The sequence below is a fragment of the Sapajus apella genome, unplaced genomic scaffold (assembly GCF_009761245.1).
Source record: "Sapajus apella isolate SASKATOON/1434 unplaced genomic scaffold, GSC_monkey_1.0 scaffold7, whole genome shotgun sequence".
NCBI lineage: Eukaryota > Metazoa > Chordata > Mammalia > Primates > Cebidae > Sapajus > Sapajus apella.
Window position 1 is genome coordinate 20358167 of NW_022436947.1, and position 21839 is coordinate 20380005.

Sequence of the window (21839 nt, forward strand, 5' to 3'; positions counted from 1 at the left end):
TATGTGAAGATGTTATTCTTAGTTTCTACAGGGAATCAAACATCTTGTGTCTCTAACTACCTTGGCCATTGTTTAAAGCTACTATTAAGTTTTTATTTATCAAACTGCTCATTTACTTCTCAGAGACAGCTAAATGCCTAGAATATCTCTCAAGGCAACTCCAGGTTTTCCATTATTTCCATGCTTGGGGAGGCCTAGAGGGCACGAAGCAGGGGCCTTGCTTTGTGCCTTAGAAGAAACTAAAGGGAGAAATTTTATACAACCTCCTTGTGGTAGTGTAATAGTGGGTATTCTTGATGGTATCTGGTTCTCTTTTTATTGAAAGGCCTTATGTCTGTGAGCTGACTCAAGTCTGGAAACTTCATGAGAAGTTGTGATCCTCCATTGTGGTGTTTGAAGTTAAGACTCTGTTCACAGAAATACAAGTTGTAATATTTTTGTATATTATAAATGGCATAGATATCTATATTTGTTCAAAGAATACCATAATCAATTAGCTGCTACCAATGATACCTGTGGGTAAAACTGTTTTGACTAGTGCTCTAGCCTTGTTGCCCATTTTGGTATTTACCTCCAACTGTCCCTTAAGATTGGGCATCAGGGAGGCATGTCAAAGGGGTCATTTTCATACACCATCACTGATTTGAAGCCATTGAACTTTTCTAGGATGTTGGTTCTTTATTTACCAATATATTTCTCAATGCATTGGTAGAGGTAGTATTCCCTGGGCACTCCTTTGGAACAGAGTTAGTGGGTGGGTGAGTGTTCAACTATGATAAGAAATATATACATCAGTTTCTGTCTTGGATCCTGAGACAGAGCTCCTATAATCTTTGTAAATAGGTGCACTAGGAGAATATTTTGTTCTAACATTTGGTCTTTGACCATGGTTCCTGGCGCACAGCTGGTAAAACCTTAAAGATTTTGGGATTTCCAAAGTGATGTGTCTTTTTACATGTGAACGAGATGAGTTACAGCTGAGAGCTCCTCGATAGCTTTAGGGTGGGGTCTGGTTGCCAGGGGAGCCAACCTTGTGATCAGAGGGTTGGAATTTACAGTCTCATCTACTCCCAACTTCCAGGCAGGGGAGCAGGGATGAAGGCTGAGATAATCACCAATGGCCAGTGATTTAATCAATCATGCCCACATTAAAGCCTCTATTTTTTCAAAGAGCTTCTGGATTGCTAACATGTGGAGATACCTGGAGGGTGGCATCCCAGAGAGGGCATGGAAACTCTGTGTCCCTTTCCCATACCTTGCTTATTGCATCTTCTATCTGGCTGTTCACCAGCATCCTTTGTAATAACCTTTATAATGGATAGATGAGCATAAATAAAGTGTTTCACCCTGAGTTTTATGTGCCATTCTAGCAAATTGATTCTACCTAGGGAGGCAGTTTTGGGAACCCCAAATTTGCAGCCAGCTATAGTTGGGCAGAAGCACAAATCATACCCTGGGGATTCTGATTGGCACCTGAAGTGGGGACAATCTTGTGGCACTGAGGCTTAACCTGTGGGATCTGATGCTAACTCCAGGTAGATAGTATCCAAATTTAAATGGTAGAACACCCAGTTGGTGTCCAGTAGACCAACTGGGTCTGTGCGAGAAGTTTCCATAAAATATGGAAACCAGAGGTGGAGTGTTCTGCAGTGTGGGAGAGCAGAAAAACAGTTTGATTTTTTCATCACTTCACATGATAAATTTACTCCAAACACATGATTCACCCCAAATTCTTATTTCTCTAAACCTTAAAATTCCTTCATATGCAATATACCAAAGATAACTGGCATCTCAACTTTATTTAATTTGCATATATATATATATAGAACAAGTATTAGAACATAAATGTAACAGTGTAACATACAAATTTCAGGATGACATTGGCGTATAGAGAGGAAGAAGGGAACTAGAATCAGGGAAATTTCACGTGTATTTGTAATTCTTCATTTTTTAAGAAAAATTGAAATATCCAAAACATGGAAAAATATTACCATTTGTTGGATCTTACTGGTGTGAACACAAATGTTTTATTATTTTTGCTTGTCAGTACTTTCAAAATATTTCATAATATTTAAAAACTTAGTTGAGATGAAGCTAACAGTTGTAAGTAAATATGTTTGATCACATTACAAAAAATGCTGAATATAGAAAAAGTGATTTTTACAATGAAGGTCCTTACATTAATAACCAGAATATTATAAGGGGCTCAAACTACTCACTAGGAAAAAATAATCAAATTTAAAAAATGGCAAAACATATGAATATTCATTTCTCAAAAAACATAGAAATAACCAACAGATATGTGGAAAAATGCTCAACATCACTAGTTATGAGAGAAATGCAAATCAAAACTGCAATGAGGTATCATCTTACCTCAGATAAAATGACTTTAATCCAAAAGACAGGCAATAACAAATGCTGGTGAGGATGTGGAGAAGGGGGAAGCCTCATACACTGTTGGTGGGAGTGTAAATTACTACAACTGCTATGGGGAACAGTTTGTCAGTTCCTCAAACAACTGAAAACAGAACTACCATTTGATCTGGCAATCCTACTCCTAGGTATATATCCAAAATAAAGGAAATCAATATTTTGAAGAGATATCTGCACTGTCATGTTTATTGAAGCACTATTCACAATAACCAAGTTATGGAAAAAAACTGAGTGTCTATTAAACAGATGAATGGATAAAGAAAATGTAGCATATATATGCAATGAAATATAATTCAGCCATATACACAATTAAATATAATTTCATTTCAAAAGAATAAAATCCTGCCATATGTGAAATAAACCAGAAAGACAAAAATATTGCATATTCTCACTCACATGCGGGAGTTAAAAAAAGTGAACTTGTAGAAACTAGAATGATGGTTACCAGAGGCTGGGAAAGGTAGACTGGAAGGCAGTGTTGAGTTAAAAAGGGGATGGTTAATGGGTACAAAAATACAGTTAGAATGAACAAGATCTAGTGGTCAGTAGCATGATAGGGTGACCATAGTTAACAATTTACTGTATACGTTAAAATAACTAAAAGAGTAGAATTGGAATGTTGCTAACACAAATAAATGATAAATGTTTGAGGTGATGGTTACCCCAGTTATGCTCATGTGATGATTATACTCTGATGCCTGTATCAAAACATCACATATACCCCATAAATATGTATGGCTATTGTGTATCCATAATTAAAAATTTAAAAATTAAAAATTAAATAAAATCCCTTAAATTGATTACAAAAAAATATTTCTAATAAGTCAAAGACAAAAGGGAATAAATAAATGAAATTTGTTTCTAATTTAATTTTCTTATGAAGAGATGCTAATTATGCACATTTTTTTGAGTGGTTAAGTTAACCAGACCAATCCTGCCATTATGATGGTTTTATTGATCTCTTCCTAGAAATATGCAGCCTCCTTTAGGGATGTCATTGTTCTTTATATTGAAAGTCAGGGAAGAAGACAGCAAAAGAAATGTAAAACTTATGTCTAATACCACAGATATCTCAATAACAAAGAGCACATATATTTTGTTCATGTGTGCATTTTATTTTCATTTGTAGGAGATTTTTCAAAGCGTGAGTTTATGAGGGAAATTAAAAAAATCGGTTATCTGCTTATAATTAGATGCTATGATTGTGCTGTGGTCTGAACATTCCCCAAAATTTATGTGTTGAAACTCAATTGCCAATGTGACAGCATTAAAAGTTGGGGTCTTTAGTAGGTTATTAAGTCATGAAGGTGGAGCCCTCACAAATGAAATTGTTGACCTCATAAAAGGGCTTGAGGGAACTAGTAATAGTCCCTTTTGCTTTTCCAGGTTTTGCCATGTGAAGTCACAGCATTAAAGGCATCATCTTGGTAGCAGACAGCTGCCCTCATGAGAAACTGAACATACAGAAGCCTTGATCTTGAACTTTCCAGCTTCCAGGATTATGAGCAATAAATTGCTGTTTATAAATTACCCAATCTTGGGGATCTTATTATAGCAGCACAAATGGGCTAAGACATATTAGTATTGTCCTTTTCAGTTATTTCAATAGGGCAAGACAAGAGTAGAAAACAGATGCTGTAAAAACTAGCTATCCTGATTCAGATTCCACAGTTTCTTCCTGATATTTTCTGTGACTTTAATTCAGATTAAAAAACAAAACTCAACCGGGCATGGTGGCTCACGCCTGCCCAGCACTTTGGGAGGCAGAGGCAGCTGGAACACCTGACATTAGGAATTCAAGACCAGTCTGGCCAACATGGTGAAACCCCATCTCTACTAAAAATACAAACATCAGTCAGGCATGGTGGTGGGTGCCTGTAATCTCAGCTACTAGGGAGGCTGAGGCAGGAGAATTGCTTGAACCCGGGAGGCAGAGGTTGCAGTGAGCCGAGATCCTGCCACTGCACTCCAGCCTGGGCGACAGAATGAGACTCTGTTTCAAAAACAAAAACAAAAACCTCAAAAAACAGACAAACCAAAAACTCATGCCAAAAATAACCAGAAAAGAGAAAGAATGGCTCTTAATATTCATTTAGAAAAGTAAAATACAAGGATAGCTGGGAGAGGAGGCAGAGCAAGACAGCCAAAAAGAAACCTTCAGTGATTGTCCTCCCAACAAGAACAACAAAATGAACAACTATTCACACAATTAAACACCTTCATAGGAAGAAAGATCAGGTATACAATCACAGTACCTGGTTTAACATTATAATAAAGCAAGAAGCAGTGAAGAGGGTAGGAAAGACAGTCTTGAATTGCATACACCACCCCTTCCCCATTCCCTGGCAATGGCTGTGTGGCACAAAGAGAGAATCTGTGTATTCAGGGGAGGGATGACTCAGTGATTGTAGACTTTGTGTTGGAACTCAAAGCTGCCCTGTCACAGCAGAAAGCACAGACAAGGCTGAAGTCAGCTGGCACCCATGGAGGGAACATGTAGACCAGCTTTAGCCAGAGGATAATCATCCATCCTAGTGGTCTGAGCAGAGTTTCAGCAACGTTCATCACCACAGGCTAAAATATTCCACACCACTCTATGTAAACTTGAAAGACAGTCTAGACCACAAGGATTGTAATTCCTGGGCAAGTCCTGATGCCGTGCTGTGCTTGAAGCCAGTGGACTAAGTGTACACACAACCTACTGAGACATCAGCTGGGGTGTTCAAGAGAGTGCTTGCATCACTCCTCCACCAATCCCAGGAAGCACAACTTGCAGCTCCAGGACTGACTCCTTCTCTTTTCTTGAGGAAAGAAGGGAGAGTGAAGAGGACTTTGTCTTGCATCTTGAATACCAGCTCAGCTACAGTGGAATAGGGCACTGGGCAGAGTCTTGAGGCCTCCATTCCAGGCCCTACCTCCTGGAAAATATTTCTAGACACATCATGAGCCAGAAGAGAACCCACAGTCTTACAGAGAAGGACCTAGTCCTGGCAGGATTTATCATTTGCTGACTAAAGAGCCCTCAGGCCCTGAATAGTCGGCAGTGGTTGCCAGGCAGTATTGACCTTGGGCCTTGGTTGTGAGTGACAGCCATGCTGGCTTCAGGTATGACCCAGCACATTCCCGTTTGTGGTGGCTATGGGAAGAGACTCCTTCTTCCTGAGGAACGGAGAATAGCGAAGGATAAAGGGGACTTTGCCTTACAGTTTGGGTACCAGCTTGGCCACAGTGGGGTAGAGCACCAAGTGGGCTCCTGGGGTCCCCTATTCCAGGCCTTGCCTCTGGAAGGCATTTCCAGACCTTCCCTGGGCCACAAGGAAGCCCACTGCCCTGAAGAGAGAGACTAAAGGCTGGCCGCATTCACCATAGCTGACTGAAGAGCCCTTGGGCCTTGAGTGAACATTGGATGCTGACTTTCAGTTGAGGACTCAGCTCCTCTCCACATGGGCCACCTCACCCTGGAAGCCGTCTTTTTACAATCTAATCCTAAAGTGCCATCCCACTACCTCTGCCACATTCAATTAGAATTGTGTCATTCAATGTAACCCGCACATAAGCAAAAGGAAATTAAACTCGATTTCTTAGAAGAAGGATTATCAAATAATTTGTGGACATATCTTTAAAACCTTTCTTGCCCAAATTCTCAGTTTTTGCAAGAGAAACCACATAAAATAGTTTTTTTTCAGCTGGTTCACCTACTAATAAAACTGAGAAAAATAAATAAAAGCTTGCTCGCTGCTTCTCATCTATTACTTATAGTTTCTTCTGTTTTCTTTGCAGCCCCGTCCTCCTCTGTATGCCTTACAATGTTGGAGGTTTCTAGCTGCTCAGGGACTCTTCTTTATAGACTCACTCACCTTACAACTTCATCCAATACCATGCTTTATACACCATGTCTGTTCTCGTAATTCTTTTATTTCTATCTTCAGCCCTGACCTATCATTGCAATTCCAGTTTTATATATCCGGCTGCTCCTTGACATTGCCACATAGACCACATGAATTTAAAATGAGTCGCAGCTAAAACAGAACTCTAGATTCTCCCTGCTTCTCTCCCAGCTTTCTCTTTCTAACTCAAATCTACCCACTTGTTTATGTTTTGTTTTTGTTGTTGGTTTTTGTTTTCTTTGTTTTTTTTGAGATGGAGTCTCGCTCTGTCACCCAGGCTGGAGTGCAGTGGTGTGATCTCAGCTCACTGCAACCTGTGCCTCCCAGGTTCAGGCAGTTCTCCAGCCTCAGCCTCCTCAGTCCTAGCTGGGATTACAGGCATGTGCCACCATGCCCGACTATATTTTGTATTTTTAGTAGAGATGTGGTTTCATCATGTTGGCCAAGCTGGTCTCAAACTCCTGACCTCAGGTGATCTGCCCGCCTCAGCCTCCCAGAGTGTTGGGATTACAGGCGTGAGCCACTGTGTTGGTCAACCCACGTATTTAAATTCTTCCTTATCTTGTACCTAATCCCTAGGCAAGTCTTGTCACCACGTCTTTCTACCAGAGAATCTACCTGAATCTACCAAACTTTCTTCTTCATGGCTGCCACTTCAGTTCAACCTTCCTCTATTTCCCACCTAGATCACTGTAATAGCCTCCTAATAGGTTGGCTTAGTAAGTCTTCTCTGGTCCCTGTAAGTATTCTTCATTACTGCTATAGGAGCATTTTGAAAATGAAATCAGTTCAGGTCACTCTTCCACTTAAAACTCCTTATGGCTTTTTATTTCATTTCAAATAATAAATCTAAACTATTTGCTCTGACTTAAACTTTTTTACATATTTTTCTTTCTGCCCATTCATGAGCCACACTGGTCTTCACCATACGCGGTACTTAAAGTAGCACAAACTTTGTGTGCATGTGTATCTATGTTGGTGTGTACATGCCTGTTTATGTGCATGCTGTGTGGATAGATGTGTTAGTATGTGTCTGGGAATGTGTCTGAGTGTGTGACTTGAGTATATACATTTGTGTGCCCTCATGCCTGGACGTGTGTATCTGGTATGTTCCCGTGTAGACAGGGCCACCCTGATTGATAGGTAGATCAGACAGAACGGACAGAATAGAGAGCTCCCATACTCATGGACCACAGATTATCTTCTCTCTTAATATTAATATTTCTCTAGAGACTCATTAAGTTTAAGTGGCCTCTTGTTAATTGCAAATATCCTGGGAGTTGCATCGTCATTCGTAGCTTCCTGTGAGTATTGTAACTAAATTGTCTTTCTCCCAGGACTTACAACAAACCAGAGGTAAGAATGAATGAAAAGGTCTCAGAAAAGGAAATTGGGAGACACTTGGGTTCTCGGAGGGTAGCTTACTGGCTGAGGTGATATCTGGATCATCTCCCGGATCACAAGCATTTCCCTTCTCTATGGCACTGGGCAATGGTAGGGAATGAAAAAGTTAGTTGTTCCTAAATTTTGCTGAATGCCTGACATGCTTGGTACAGTTCTGTACTTCAGAGGTTCCCTGATGCTCTTTAGATTTGAGGTCATTGCTCCTTTTATTCAGAACAGTGAAAAGGCAAACGTCCCCAGTAGACATAGTCACTCCTTGGTGAGCACAAGCAGAGGACAGCAAGGGAGTGTATTCAGTGACTATTTTATGGGCTGTCAAACTTAGCCACCCAGGGACCCTCCAGAAAGTACCTGCCTGCATGTGCCTCAGAAGGAGTGGCCCTCGTCCCATCAGGGCCCCTTCCTTCTCCACCCTCTGACTCTGTGCCCTCCCTTGTTCAGACTTCATTCCTTCTATTTCTCTTTCCTGTAATTTCAACTGTTCCTTTTCTAGCTATTAGATCTTTCTTACCAACATGTGAACATACCATTTTATATCTCATAAGTTGAGAAAATAAAAAATTCTACCTCTTTCACCCCAGATTTCCCTCTAGAAATCTCCCATCTCTGAGTTGCATTTCAGAGCCTGGCAGCTCAAGAATGTTTTCTAACCCTTGGTGACTCTAATCTAGTTTAGGTTTTGTGCTCACCACATCACATCAGGTGCTTTTGCTTGGTTGAACGATGATCACTTTGGTGCCAAACCTTCCAAACTATTAGTTCATATCTCATGTGCCAAACCCTCAAACACTTAGTTTATATCTTATGAGACATTTCAGCAGCATTCAATAAATTGGCCCTTTCCTTCTTGAAATCTCTCAACATTCTCTTGGCTTCCTCCCACCCCTCTGGCCATTCTTTTTCAGACTTATTTGTGGTTCTTCTTGGATAATTCCAGGGATCCTTCTCTTATTCAACACTTTATTCCATTCCCTTGGATTTAAATTCCTTTTTTATGCTGGTGATTCCCAAATGAATATCTCAGGAATCCTCTTCTGTGCAGTGTACTCTTATCTAGCTGCCTATTTTAAGATGAAAATCCCTGGAGTAGTTAAGCTTTCAGGCTTTGGAGTCAGAGTCAGAAACATAGAGTTCAATGCCAATTTGCAACATATTTGCTGTGTGACCCTACATAAGTTATGTGTCCTTTCTGTGCCTCTGTTTATTTCGTAATCAGCATATACTATATAGGGCTTTTCTGATGATAAATGAATTAATGCATTTAAAGCACTTAAAAACTATGCCTGCCGACTGGGTGCAATGGCTCACATCTGTAATTCCAGCAGTTTGGGAGGCCAAGGTGGGCAGATCTCAAGATAAGGAGATCGAGACCATCCTGGCCAACATGGTGAAACCCCGACTCTACTAAAAATACAAAAATTAGCTGGGCAAGGTGGCATGCACCTGTAGTTCCAGCTACGTGGGAGGTTGAGGCATGAGAATTGCTTGAACCAGGGAGACAGAGGTTGGAGGTGGTAGTGAGCCGAGATCGCGCCACTGCACTCCAGCCTGATGACAGTGCAAAATTCTGTCTCAAAAAACAAAACAAAACAAAAACTATGGCTGCCCTATAGTAAGCATTTAGTAAGTATTTACTAATTCTTTTTTTTAAATTATTATCATTTGTACCCTCTTCTCAGATGATTCAGACATATATTCAAATCAGAACTCATGATTATCTCAGCAAATGACACTTTCTTCTCAGCCACTTAAATCAGAAATTGACAGCTTCCCTAGATATCTCCCACACAGATACCAATCATTATCAAGTCTTTTTTACTTTTACTCCAAAATGTTCTTTAGGTCATTAACTTCTCTCATAGATCACCCTAAATCTGCCATACCTTGACTCTCCCTTAGGTTACTGTAATGGTTTCCAAATCAGTCCTCTGTTCCCTCTTGTGCCTTCTGCTCCCAACTCATTCTTCAATACATAGCAACTAGAGTGACCTTTTAAAACCATGCATTGGATCATGTCACCTCTCTGCTCAAAATTCTTCATGGTTTCCCACTGGACAGAGAACAAAGCCTCATATCCTTAAGTGGAAGTGTCTGTGAGTTCATGCACAGCCTCGTCCCTGCCCATCTTTCAACCTATGGTCAATCCTCTCTTCACTCACAGTGGCTCAACCACACAGGCTTCCTATCAGGCTTTCAGATGTTGCAAGACATTTTCAACCTTGTGGATTATAATTTTGCCTCTAGAATATGCCTGGAATGTTTTTATCTCCTTTTTGGATAATTTTCACTCCTTCTTGGGGTTCCAATAAATGACATTCCTCTAAGAAAATTTTTCTGAACCTTAAATTTTAACTGAGGACCCCTGTTATCCCTTTTGTAATGCCTCATTATTTATCATTATGGCACTTACAAAATTTGCAATTATATAATACCTATGTGTTTATTTGCTTAATGATAGTCTTCCTGACTAGACACAAACACTATAATGACAGGAATCATATTTGTCTTGTTAATTGTCTCATCTCAAGTGTCTGGTAGAGCATCTGGCACATAAAAGGTGCTCAATCAATATTTGTTGAATTAATAAAATGAATAAATAAACCGTGGTCAATATAGTTCATAGTAATTTCAGTGATCAAATAGAATTAGTCCTGTAAATAAGACATATATAAGTCACAAGATGTTTCTAAACCTTTTGTGTTTAAGTGATGAAATTATGAATTCTGTGTTGTACAGAACTTCAATACTATTACATTGTATCGTTAACACAATGGAAGACTATGTTAGAGGGGAAAGTACATGGACTTTCTGTCAGATCTGAATTTGAATCCTTATCTACCAGTGGTAGGTATGGCTTTGGGCAAATTGCTTAACTTTCCTGAGCTTCTGTTCCTTCCTTAGAAAATGGTCATCCCAGGTGTACATGCCATGGTGGTTTGCTGCATCCATCACCCCGTCATCTACATTAGGTATTTCTCCTAATGTTACACCTATGTAATAAACCTGCACTATCTGCACATGTACCCCAGAACGTAAAGTATAATAATAAAAAAGGTAAAACAATAAAATACTAATGATAATTTTTTAAAAAAGAAAGAATATGGTCATCCTAGCATCAGTTTACATGGTTGTTGCAGGGAATCGAAATAAAGTAAATGGCTCATGTTTGTTGCTTAATGAATAAATGTTAGCTATCATTTGCACTGAATAAAACCTCTCTTTTGGCGCTAAACATGAAAAGGAAAAAAATGGGAATCAAGAATAATTGGTAAACTTTTGATCTATTATTTATCCTATCCATATTTAAAAAAAAAATTGAGATGGAGTTTCGCTCTTGTTGCCTAGGCTGTAGTACAATGGTGCGATCTTGGCTCACAGCAACCTCCGCCTCCTGGATTCAAGTGATTCTCCTGCCTCAGCCTCCTGAGTAGCTGGGATTACAGGTATGCACTAGGACGCTTGCCTAATTTCTGTATTTTTAGTAGAGACGTCGTTTCACCATGTTGGCCAGGCTAGTCTTGAACTCCTGACTGGAGGTGATCCACCCACCTCAGCCTCCCAAAGTGTTGGGATTACAGGCATGAGCCACCATGCCCAGTCCATATCCAAAATTTTATGGCCCCCAAATCATATATAAAGGCCTGAAATAATAGGCAATAGAATGGAAAAATTTAAAACCCATGAATTTTATTAAAATCAAACAGATTCGTTCTTTTTTATTTTCATTTTTAAATTTTTGATATCCAAATTCATAGCTTCACAATCAAATAGAGTGCTTCTTTACATTACGAAGGCAAATGTACATGTGCTTCCCAGATCTGGACTGCTATTTACTTGGCTGACTTTTCCCTTTTCAGTGCTCGCATATTTTCCTAGACGCTTTTCCTTCACCACCATGTTAAGCTTCCCTATATCACCATTTTATTGCTGATCTGAGCACCCTGTATATTTTTCCCTTGAATACATCTTGTTCTGAACTTACATTGTTTAATTATATTTTTACCTGTTTGGGGTCCAAGTCAACAAATAGACTACAAATACCACCATGGGCAGGATCTTGTTTACATTCCATTCCCCGCAGGAAGCACAGAACCTAGAATGTACAATGTGCTCACAAAGAACATGAATAAATAGAATAGCTACATTGTCTGAGTTTCATTAAGCCCCTTTGGCATACTGTTTTATCTATAGCTAAAGCAAAACGCAAGGGTCATTCCTTAAAAAAAAAATCTTGTTTTTAGAAAATATCTTGAAATTTATGTAATTTTGAGCTGCAGGCATTATGCATCAAGAGAACTTATAACACCTGTCTTAAGTTGCAACTCAGACTGTTTAATACGTAGAATACACTTAGCATTCCCACTGTGTGAAGGGATTTTTGCCTCCTTCCTTTTGATGGGTTACCAGTTCTCTACATAGTATCATGTACAATGATTAACATGAACCAGAGGATATGGGCATATATATAAATATATCTGTGATCTTTATAAATTATAAAACCCAAAGAAAGTGGCTTAGCCACTTGAAAAGTAGGGAGGAAAATAAGGTAGAAGCTCATAGATACATTTTTGTAAACAAGAATTTGAATTTCTTGGTGTGCTTTTTAATTTCATGAGGATACAGTTGAAGAATGGTTTGCTTTAATAAACCCACTGGCAGCTATATTTACCTTAAAGATTAAAACAAATTTACCGAAGAAATTGATTAATTTTATAAAAATTTATTAAGGAGCTGAAAGAGCACAGATCCTTAATAAATTTCCAAGTTTGCAAACAAGGAGTTTTTCTTTCACGTGTGCATCAAAATCACTGCTATTGTATTTTTTTCTGTATTAGCTAATGCAGGTTCAGGCATTCTAAAGCATTTAAGTTTGGAAAAAGGATAATGCCTTTAGTAATCATAAGAATGCTACTTATGATACTTCCAGAAAGATTCATTCAAAAGCCTAAACACTGCTACATTATTATTTTCTACAATCGACAAAGGAAAAAATCAGGAGATGTAATGATTATGGCAAGAAAATGTATTCTTTCAGATATCACTAAAATTCTACTTTCCTCAGGTGGCAAAATAAATAAAACTCCAAATTCTACCTTCCTTGATTTATGTGCAGTGTGTGTGTGTGTGTGTGTGTGTGTGTGTGTGTGTTCATGCTTTCCTTTAATGTTTTCTTTCCTGATTTTTATCTGAAACATGAAATAAATTTTATAATAAAACATCTATGTAAACCACATGGTAATCTATGATTAATAATGTAAATGTATGCACAAGAAATTTGTTTTTATTACATGCTTTACATATTTCTATGACAAGAAATGCACTGGAAGCCTAAGTTGGCTGATTTGTTTGGCTTTCTTTTATATTGTTAAAAAAACCTTAGTTGAGGTGGTACTTTTATGATAAACTTTGGATGTTGAATATATTTTTTCTTTTAGTTACAAGAAGAAATTGAGAAGGGCAACAAATTATAAATAAACCAGTCATCCAATTGTTCATTTGTATTTAAATCTAGACTACCGTCAGCAAACATTACCAAAAAAACGTTTAGTTAGAATCAGTGATATTCAGATACAGACAGGCATTTATACTCACACTTTTTTAAACTTATGGGCCTAATGTTAGCCTCTTAAGGTAAATTTATTATAATCATTTTGGTTCAGCCTAAGTTTAGATTGAAATGCTTATTATAATATGAGGATATAGATGATGAGAGAAATGTCTTGAATTAATTTCAGATAATCCTACAAAATTCATTGAGTCTATCTTTAATAGTAAATAATTGCAGTAAAATTTAACTAAATTGTCAGAATCTTTGCAATGAACGGAATTCTAAATAAGATAGCCAAAGAAAATGGCATGACATTGAATTCTTCTGGGTTTCCAAACTCTGTTTCTTCCAAATGATACATGGTTTCAAGTTCTTCTAGTAACTCATAAATCCGTTTCTCTCACTTGTCTCTCATTAGTGGACTCCTGCACATTCAGATAAATAAATTAATTTTAGATATTAGAAGAACTGTCTGATACACACATATATGTACACATATACACACGCACAAACACACACAAAAAAACAGGGATGAGTTCTGAGAAACATGTCATTAGGCAATTTTGTCCTTGTAAGAACATCATAGAGTGTACATACACAAACCTGGTTGGTATAGCCTACGTTATATGTTAAAGCTATACACCTAGGCTATGTGGTAAAGCTCTTAGGCTACAATCTTGTACAGCATGTTACTGTACTGAATACTGTAGGCAATGCCAACACAATGACGAGTATTTGTGAAACTAAATATATAAAAGGTAGAGTAAAAATACAGTATTATAATCTGTTGGGACCACCCACATATATGCAGTTCATCATTAACTGAAACATTGCTATGTGGCCCGTGACACTATGTACTTGTTTTTGTATACATGTATGGCTCGTTTTCATAGTGTACTGTGATTTTTGTATTAGGGTCTATCTGCTGTGTATTAGCAGTTTGTATCCTTCTGTATGATAACTTGGGGAACTTTTGTTATTTTATAATAAAATTTGTATATTTTAGAAAGTTATAATTTATCATATAAATTTATTATATTAAATTTATATAATTTATCATTAGATTTTGACAATAATCAGCTATATATGACATTAATTTCCTGTACATGTCTTTCAAATTATGATTGCATCTTAATTTCTCATGTAAAGAAAATTTTGGACACAATATTAATATTTACAATGAATACAGTTACCATTTGAGAAGTAGAAAGGGAAAGATTGCAGTGGAAAGTAAAGAGATATTATTAATAGACCAGTGTTATTTTGGGACATAAAACAAGCAGACGATCAAGCACAAATAAGGAGATTTATGGCAAGTACTTATATCCCAAGTACAATTTTAAAAGGTACATTAAATTTTCTACAGTACTGAATAAATCAAATGTCTATGTTTACAGCTTTATTGGAGTTTTTTATTTTATTAGGAACAAACAAAAATTTTCAATGATCTTCAGAAAAATTTTGGAAATGTTTGTGAGGTTGGGTTGGAACAACAGGATTGAAAAAATCCAATCATACTTTTAATTATATTATTTTAATTTAGGATACTGAATTATGCACTTATTTTGCCTAGCTGAATCTCTCTGCACCTTATTTTGTATGTGGTATTAAATGCCAGTAGGCACTTTGTTGTCATCCTCTGAAATTTTTGCTGGCAAGAATTTAGGAAGTTACAAAAGATAATGAAGGGTGAGAATTGTGGTTATTGATATTAATTCCAAAATATTTCAGTTTCATTACCAGCCTCCAGGACTTGAGCTGTGCACCAATTAGATGCTGCAGGCTATAACTACAGCCCTAATGAACAACCTTGAAAATTTTGGCAGACCTTATTTAAAAAGGGGAGCAAGTGAGAAATAATAGATGCTCTAACATGTAATTATCTCTGTCACTGGAAAATTAACTAAATGTGTATGCTGTACTGATATGGAGTTGTTGGAAAAATATTTGTCAATTAGGACAGTAATATATTTCCCAGCTAGCTTCCATTTTATTTTAATTTACCAATAGTCAATTAGAAAGCAGTTATTATCAGAACACTACAAGATGATAAAATGTGTTAGACTAAAGAAAATGGGAAGAAAAAATGATCATCTTTGATAATGACACTGTAATCACTAGAGCACAGATATGCCCAGGACTCCCTCTGTGTCCCATCCCCATTTCCTTTTATTTCTCTTTTAGTCTGAAAGAAAAAATAATATCAATAATGCTACACAATAGAACTCTGTCATAGAAATACATAATTCAGTTTACACTTTTATGTTATCTAAATTAGGAAAACCCAGGCTCATAATTTTTCAGTGTTAGTTTTCTAACAGAAAATGTGGCTAATAATAACCTAATGTATTGATACATGTGAAATCATTAACATAGTGCTTAGCCTATATTTAATATCCAATAAAGTTAATGGTCATTACTGCTATCTTTTCATGGTTGTTGGAATCATCATTATTTAGTACTCACTGTTAATCTATTGAAGAAAGAAAGTATAAATTGAAAAGTGTGCATTAGAATTTTACTTCTGTGGGTTTACTTTTTTTTTAATCACATTGATTGGCAATAAATTAATGTCTGTCCAGAATGATTGCTGTGTAAAATCATGATGCACATGACATTTTTACTTTTGAAATTGTTATATCCTCTGTAATGAAATCTTCTGCCTCTCCAAGAAAGTGTCTCTGACTGGGAAATTTAACAAAGCCCTCTACCCAATTCAAGGTCCACTCAGCCTTGGCTCTTTCAACTCACTTTCACATGTCTTGGAGAAATAGCTTATTCTGGTAGTTTTACAGTTCCGTTCTTCGTTTTGTGGGTAGCTTAGGAGGTGTTTGGGTATTATTGGTGTATGACTATTAAAAACTGGTAATAGGTTAAAAGAATGTTTGGTGCTGAAATGTGTAGCTCTAACCAAGGAATTAAATTAATATAAATCAAACTCTAAATTCTGGCTTTTCTTTTTTCTTTTCTTTTTTTTTAAGAAGGAGTCTCCTCCCTTTTGCCCAGGCAGGAATGTAGGGTCACATTCTCAGCTCATTGCAACTCCACCTCTCCAGTTCAGAGCACTTCTCTTGCCTCAGACTCCCAAGTAGCTGAGATTACAATAAATCATGCACCATGACAACCTGCTAGATTTTTTTTTTTTTTTTTTTTTTTTTTTTTAGTAGAGACAGGGTTTCACCAGTTGGCCAGGCTTCTGTTGAACTCCTGACCACAAGTAATCCACCTGTCTTGCCCTCCCAAAGTACTAGAATTACAGGCATGAGCCATTGCGCCAGGCCAAAATTCTGAATTTTCAATTAGAGTCAAAGCCCAAGGATGTCTCTACCATCTTGTAGCCCTTGTCAATATCCTACTTTTGTCTTCCAGAGTTCCTCCAAATCTCCCTCCAAATGTTTGTTACCTACTCATTCAATACCCTTCTTCAGCCCTCCTTTTCCTTTGGAATTGACATGAACGAACTAGGCCCACCTTTATTGGTGAGTGCCCCTGATTATAGACTTACCTTTCTGTTTTCACAATCACTCAGATATTTCAATAGGATTAATCAGATGATAGAATTTCAGGTGTGGTATATTAGTCCTCCTGCAAAACTATTTTAATAGCGTTCTATACATTCTCTGAAATTACAGTTGAAAAGGTAGAGTGGATACCTGAGAAAGTTTTTTTCCTTTTAACTTTAACATGATACCTAAACATGAAGCTCTTCCTCTTTTGGGTTTTGTTTTACTTTGTTTTCTGTTCTTTCTCTGGGCAGGTAGGAATTCATTTGCCCTGCCTGCCAGTCCTCTAGAGAGAGAACCATTGCCTACTGAAAGAAGATTTTAATAATGTGATGAAAATATTTTAGAAAACACCTTGAAGAACAGTATCATCATGTAACCTCTGTTGGAGAGATGTGACTATCAAAATGGAAAGGTGAAAATTTGAAGTGTAAGATTATGGGTAGTAGTGTAAAGAATAGAGTTGAGATATTTTCCACTGTGTAATTTCTTAAAAAGGATTTGATTTGGTTTCTTAATCTGTATTTCTTCAGCATCTAACACTATGGCCCATCATCTGTATTCAAGAAATTGAATTATTTGTAGAATGAATATTAGTTACCTAAAGGATTTCCATAGAGAAGTTAGAGAAAGAACTAATTAGGGAAAGGGGGAGAATAATCGGCTACAATAATAATCAATGCTTGAAGATAAAGGAGAAAAAAGGCAGAGCAGGCAGTAAAGAGGAAGATTAAAGGTATTATATGCATTTAATGCTATTTTCAACTAGAATATTTGATAATGATTATATTTTATAGTTATCTTAAGCAAACTTGCTGTTCAAAACTTGTAATTCCTTAGATGTAAAAAATCTAAGTCTGTAAAGAATATTTTACTATCCTATCAGCTGAAGTAGATACAATCTAAACCTTCGCAGAAAGAATTTAAACTTTCATTAAAAACATACAGTGTGCCTACATAATTGTGTTGAAAATTCAGATGTTTACACAGTGCAGAGTAATAACCATTTTTGTACCAGTGAGTTAATAAAACAAATACCTTAATGGCACTGTAGGGAAGAGAAGACATCTTTCTTATGAAACTCTGAGGAGCCATCAATTTAATTTCAAGAACCCTATTTTATTCTTTTGAGCGATGTTACTGGCAGACATTATAACTCCCCGGAGGCTATTTCTAAGCCAACATTGTGGCTAAGTTGAAGGAATGGGGAGGTATGTTGAACTTTTTAATGCAAGATTGACACCTAATATATCAAAGGCTGTAAATGAAAATAATTAACAAGAAAATATAGACACTATCCACCAAGAGGATCATATATATCACCAGTTGAAATCAGTCTTTCTACTAAATCATTTCCTTTGTCTTTTTCCTTCTTCTAATAACTCTTAACATTTTCTTGCTTTTTATCCTTGCCAGGATATTGAAGAGAAGCCACTAGTGTATGTATATTAAAAATGAACGAAAATCTATGTGTATGTGTATGAGTAAATATGTATCTACATATATACATACATACACACAAATAGCTAGACAAATCACCTTGCTTTCCTAAATAGAATAAAGCCTTTGATTAAGAATTTAATTTCTGACCAAAACCATTACCTCAGAGCTTCTTTGTTTAATTCATGTAGTGGTGTTTAAGAAGTGTATATAAGGTTTAGGGACTGGCTTTCCTTAATTGATACTATCTTTTCTGTTAAAGTGTCTACCTTAATACCCAATACTGGCAAAAGCTACTGTCTCCACCCATTCAGATGAGATTTAAGCATTACTTTCAATTATTGTTTCCTTTGAGTTGTACATCTCACAGCATCCTCCCACATGTGAATTATGAGTGTGGCATATCCTAATTTTGGGAAAGGAATGAAATCTAAGAAAATAGGGCAACAGTCAACCATTTTCTCCTGTTCAAGCATGCACATGTTTTATTTAAGTATTCTCCAAAGGTCTAGTTTTTCCAGCATAATGCAGATATTATGCTATCCTTTGAAATAAGATATATGAATTTCGAACAAAATTGTCAAAAACAATGACCTTAGTTACTCCATATGGTACACAGAAATAATTACATTTCACTTACAATACAGATGCACTTAACACAGTCATCAATAGTCATTCACCACCAACACAGTATATTTTTAAATCACCTAAAACATCAAAAAAGGTTTTTTTCTTTTCCAAAAGCCTAATAAAATTAATAATTTCGGATAAGTGATAAATCAAAAGACGTGACAGAATTGTTAATCAAAGTAATCTAATTGCATTTTCTTTCATGTAATGTTAAGAACATGAAAATAGAACTTTCTCACTGGGAATCAAAAGACATAAGTATTCCTGACTGTGGTCTCCTTAGTCTACTTTTTAAAAAATTTTCAATAAATGCCATCAAATAAGTTCCACTAGACATTGCTCTAGAAGCATAAAGTGACATGAGGCAGGTGTTAATATAATTGTTAATATTTGCACTGCTGAAAGATTAGTAACTTTTTAAAAGATGTACTAGGAATAAAGCCACTTCTTCCCAAGAGATAGTTAAGTTTATTTACTTTCACTCAGCAAATGTTTATTAAGATCTACTATGTGCATAGCACTGTTCTAGAAGCTATTCTAGAAATGGGAATCAAGAATTTCTGGCTTTACTTGAAAATGGTTGGATTAATCCCTTTTTATGAGAAAATATGATAAGCATTTAAAATATCTCTAATAGAGGGATAATTGTTAAATCTTTCCATGTACAGAAGCTAAGCTTTATTCCTTACAGTGGTGGCTTGGAATGAACAAAAACTTTGCATCTGACATTAAATTTTTTTACACTGTTACATGCAGACATGTCTGCTGAAATATTTTAAGGGTGAAAAGTTATAAAGACTTTTCACTTAAATGTACAGAGATCAACTTTGCATCACCAAACTCCTGTCCTCCTGATTTATTGGAGAAAATTGTACCTTGCAATACAAAAGAATCTTTTTGAGATAAACTCGTTCTGCCTTCCTGAATAGTGTAGAAAGCATGCTTTCATCAAATATTGCCAAATAAAGCACTCCAGTTTATCTCTACATTTCAATTCACATTAGTGATTCTCAAACTGTATTCAAGATCTAAAGCAAAATAAATAATAGATCAAGTAAGATTCTGAAATCACTGAGCCTGTGATATTAGTCCCAGTCAATTCTTTTCATAAAATACCTAGTGATATATCCAGGATCTGGGCTTTTCCATAAACAACAAAGACGTTAGAGATAATTTATATGGGTCAACTCCTTCTTTTCTAGTTTTCGATAAGGGGATCGATGACAATCTACTTATAAGGTAATTTATTTGGAAATACAAATGTAGGGAAGTCCCTTAAACTACAATAAATGTTAGTCTTGTTGATGATGATAAACCCAATAGAAAGGTGCTATAGAAATACAAGAACAGATAATGCACTGTGTCACAGGAATACAGTGGACCAAAGAATATTACTGAAAAACATTTATGGCACAATAGTTTTGGATTAAAAAGTTACCTAAAACCTGGCCACACCAAAAATTTTTCTACGAATGTGGCTCTTACCATATCTATAAAGATCTGGAAAGTACAACAACAAAAAAATCCTGATTCCTGATACAACAGTTGTACAATGAATTATTGCAGTTGTAACAGTATCTAGGTGCAAAGTTAAATGATAATTAATACTGAACTATCCGAACACTTTAGATTTACTAATGAGCATCCCCATGAGAAATACTGCAGTTCTAAAAGGAGTTTATTTGCACAGCTCACCATGGAACATGAACACTCAGCTTGTTGTAAGTGCACAGAAATTACCCCTTTCTACAATTATAGTTTATCATGCCTATTCTGAAGACAACATAAGGAAACTGAGATCACTGCTTCAAAGAATTCTAGCATGCATTATGATGGTTTCCTTCAGTCAATACAAATATGTCGTGTGAGTTTTTTTTCACATGTAATAATCTTCATCATAGCCAATGTTCATGGTTTTAACAGGAAAAAATTTTATCAAAATGTTTTCCATATTTTTTTGTTTTGCATTCAACTGGAACATTATGTTCAAAGATTTATTTTATTTATTTTATTAAAAAAGAGTTCTGATCATAAGAAGCATCAATAGGCGGCATTTCCTTGTGCTCATTCACAAAGTCAAAGGGCCACAGAATCTTACTCTGTATAACAGGTCAAACTGTCTAGAAATGCCATTTGGTGGTTTTATTCACATCCTTAAGATTTGAAGCTTTGTTTTTGTTTCACTACCAACCTTCTTGCTTTGCTGCCTTAATCTGCAGAATATTTATTGTTTCTTCTTTCTTCTATGTTGAGATTCTTTTCATAGCCAGGGCTCAAATTCTCTTAGACTTTATTCCAATTGTCTTACAAAGCAGAGACTCTGACAATATTTCCTCCTGAGTACTCAGGAGATTCTGGCCTGTCGTCTCCTTCTGGTGTGGTAACTGGAGGTGTTGGGATGCTTATTATTGCTGTAGTCACATAAGGTTGTTCACAGTTTAGTTTAACACACTCTTCCATTTTGGCATTTAAACTGGATCGGCTGATAGGAAAAAAAAAAAGATTTAGGAAAGTAAGTTGTTTATTTACATTTTTTTTCATATAACTGAGAAATATGTGTTGTAATGCTTATAGAAATATATAATTGTCTAAGAAAAGTTATTATAATTAAAAATATTAAACACCAAACCTTAATCTATGTTAAGGTGAACATTAGTCAGTTATTAATATTAAATAAATTTCTAAAAGACACGTCAGCTTGGTTCCATCCAATATTTATCAAACTGAATGTATTCTTAAAAAAAAATGTAAGAAAGAAAGAGCATCAAGTAAGATTTGGACAGCCTGGACTGGGCAAAGTAGTTTTAAGACACGACCTCTGTGAGGTCTGAGAAACTGCTGTGAAAGAGCCCTATCATACAGATTTCTTAATTCTTTTGACCACAGAATATTTTTATTTTTATGTCTTTTGGGGATATGTAATGTCCCCAAATCTCTCAACTTAATGATGATAACATAGTACAAAAATTAAAAAAAAATAGCTATTACTATCTA

General features: G+C 36.3%; 1 protein-coding gene across 2 annotated transcripts in view; it reads right to left on the reverse strand.

Annotated features, from left to right (window-relative positions):
• Window positions 1-18677: 18677 nt before the first annotated feature.
• Window positions 18678-21839, reverse strand: part of KCND2 (potassium voltage-gated channel subfamily D member 2) — a 494806-nt gene continuing 491644 nt past the window's right edge. For both annotated transcript variants that reach the window (XM_032276184.1, XM_032276183.1), the window contains one exon: window positions 18678-21327. In XM_032276184.1, the coding sequence (XP_032132075.1) occupies window positions 21150-21327 (178 nt within the window). In that variant the 3' untranslated portion in view covers window positions 18678-21149. The remainder of the gene's footprint in view (window positions 21328-21839) is intronic.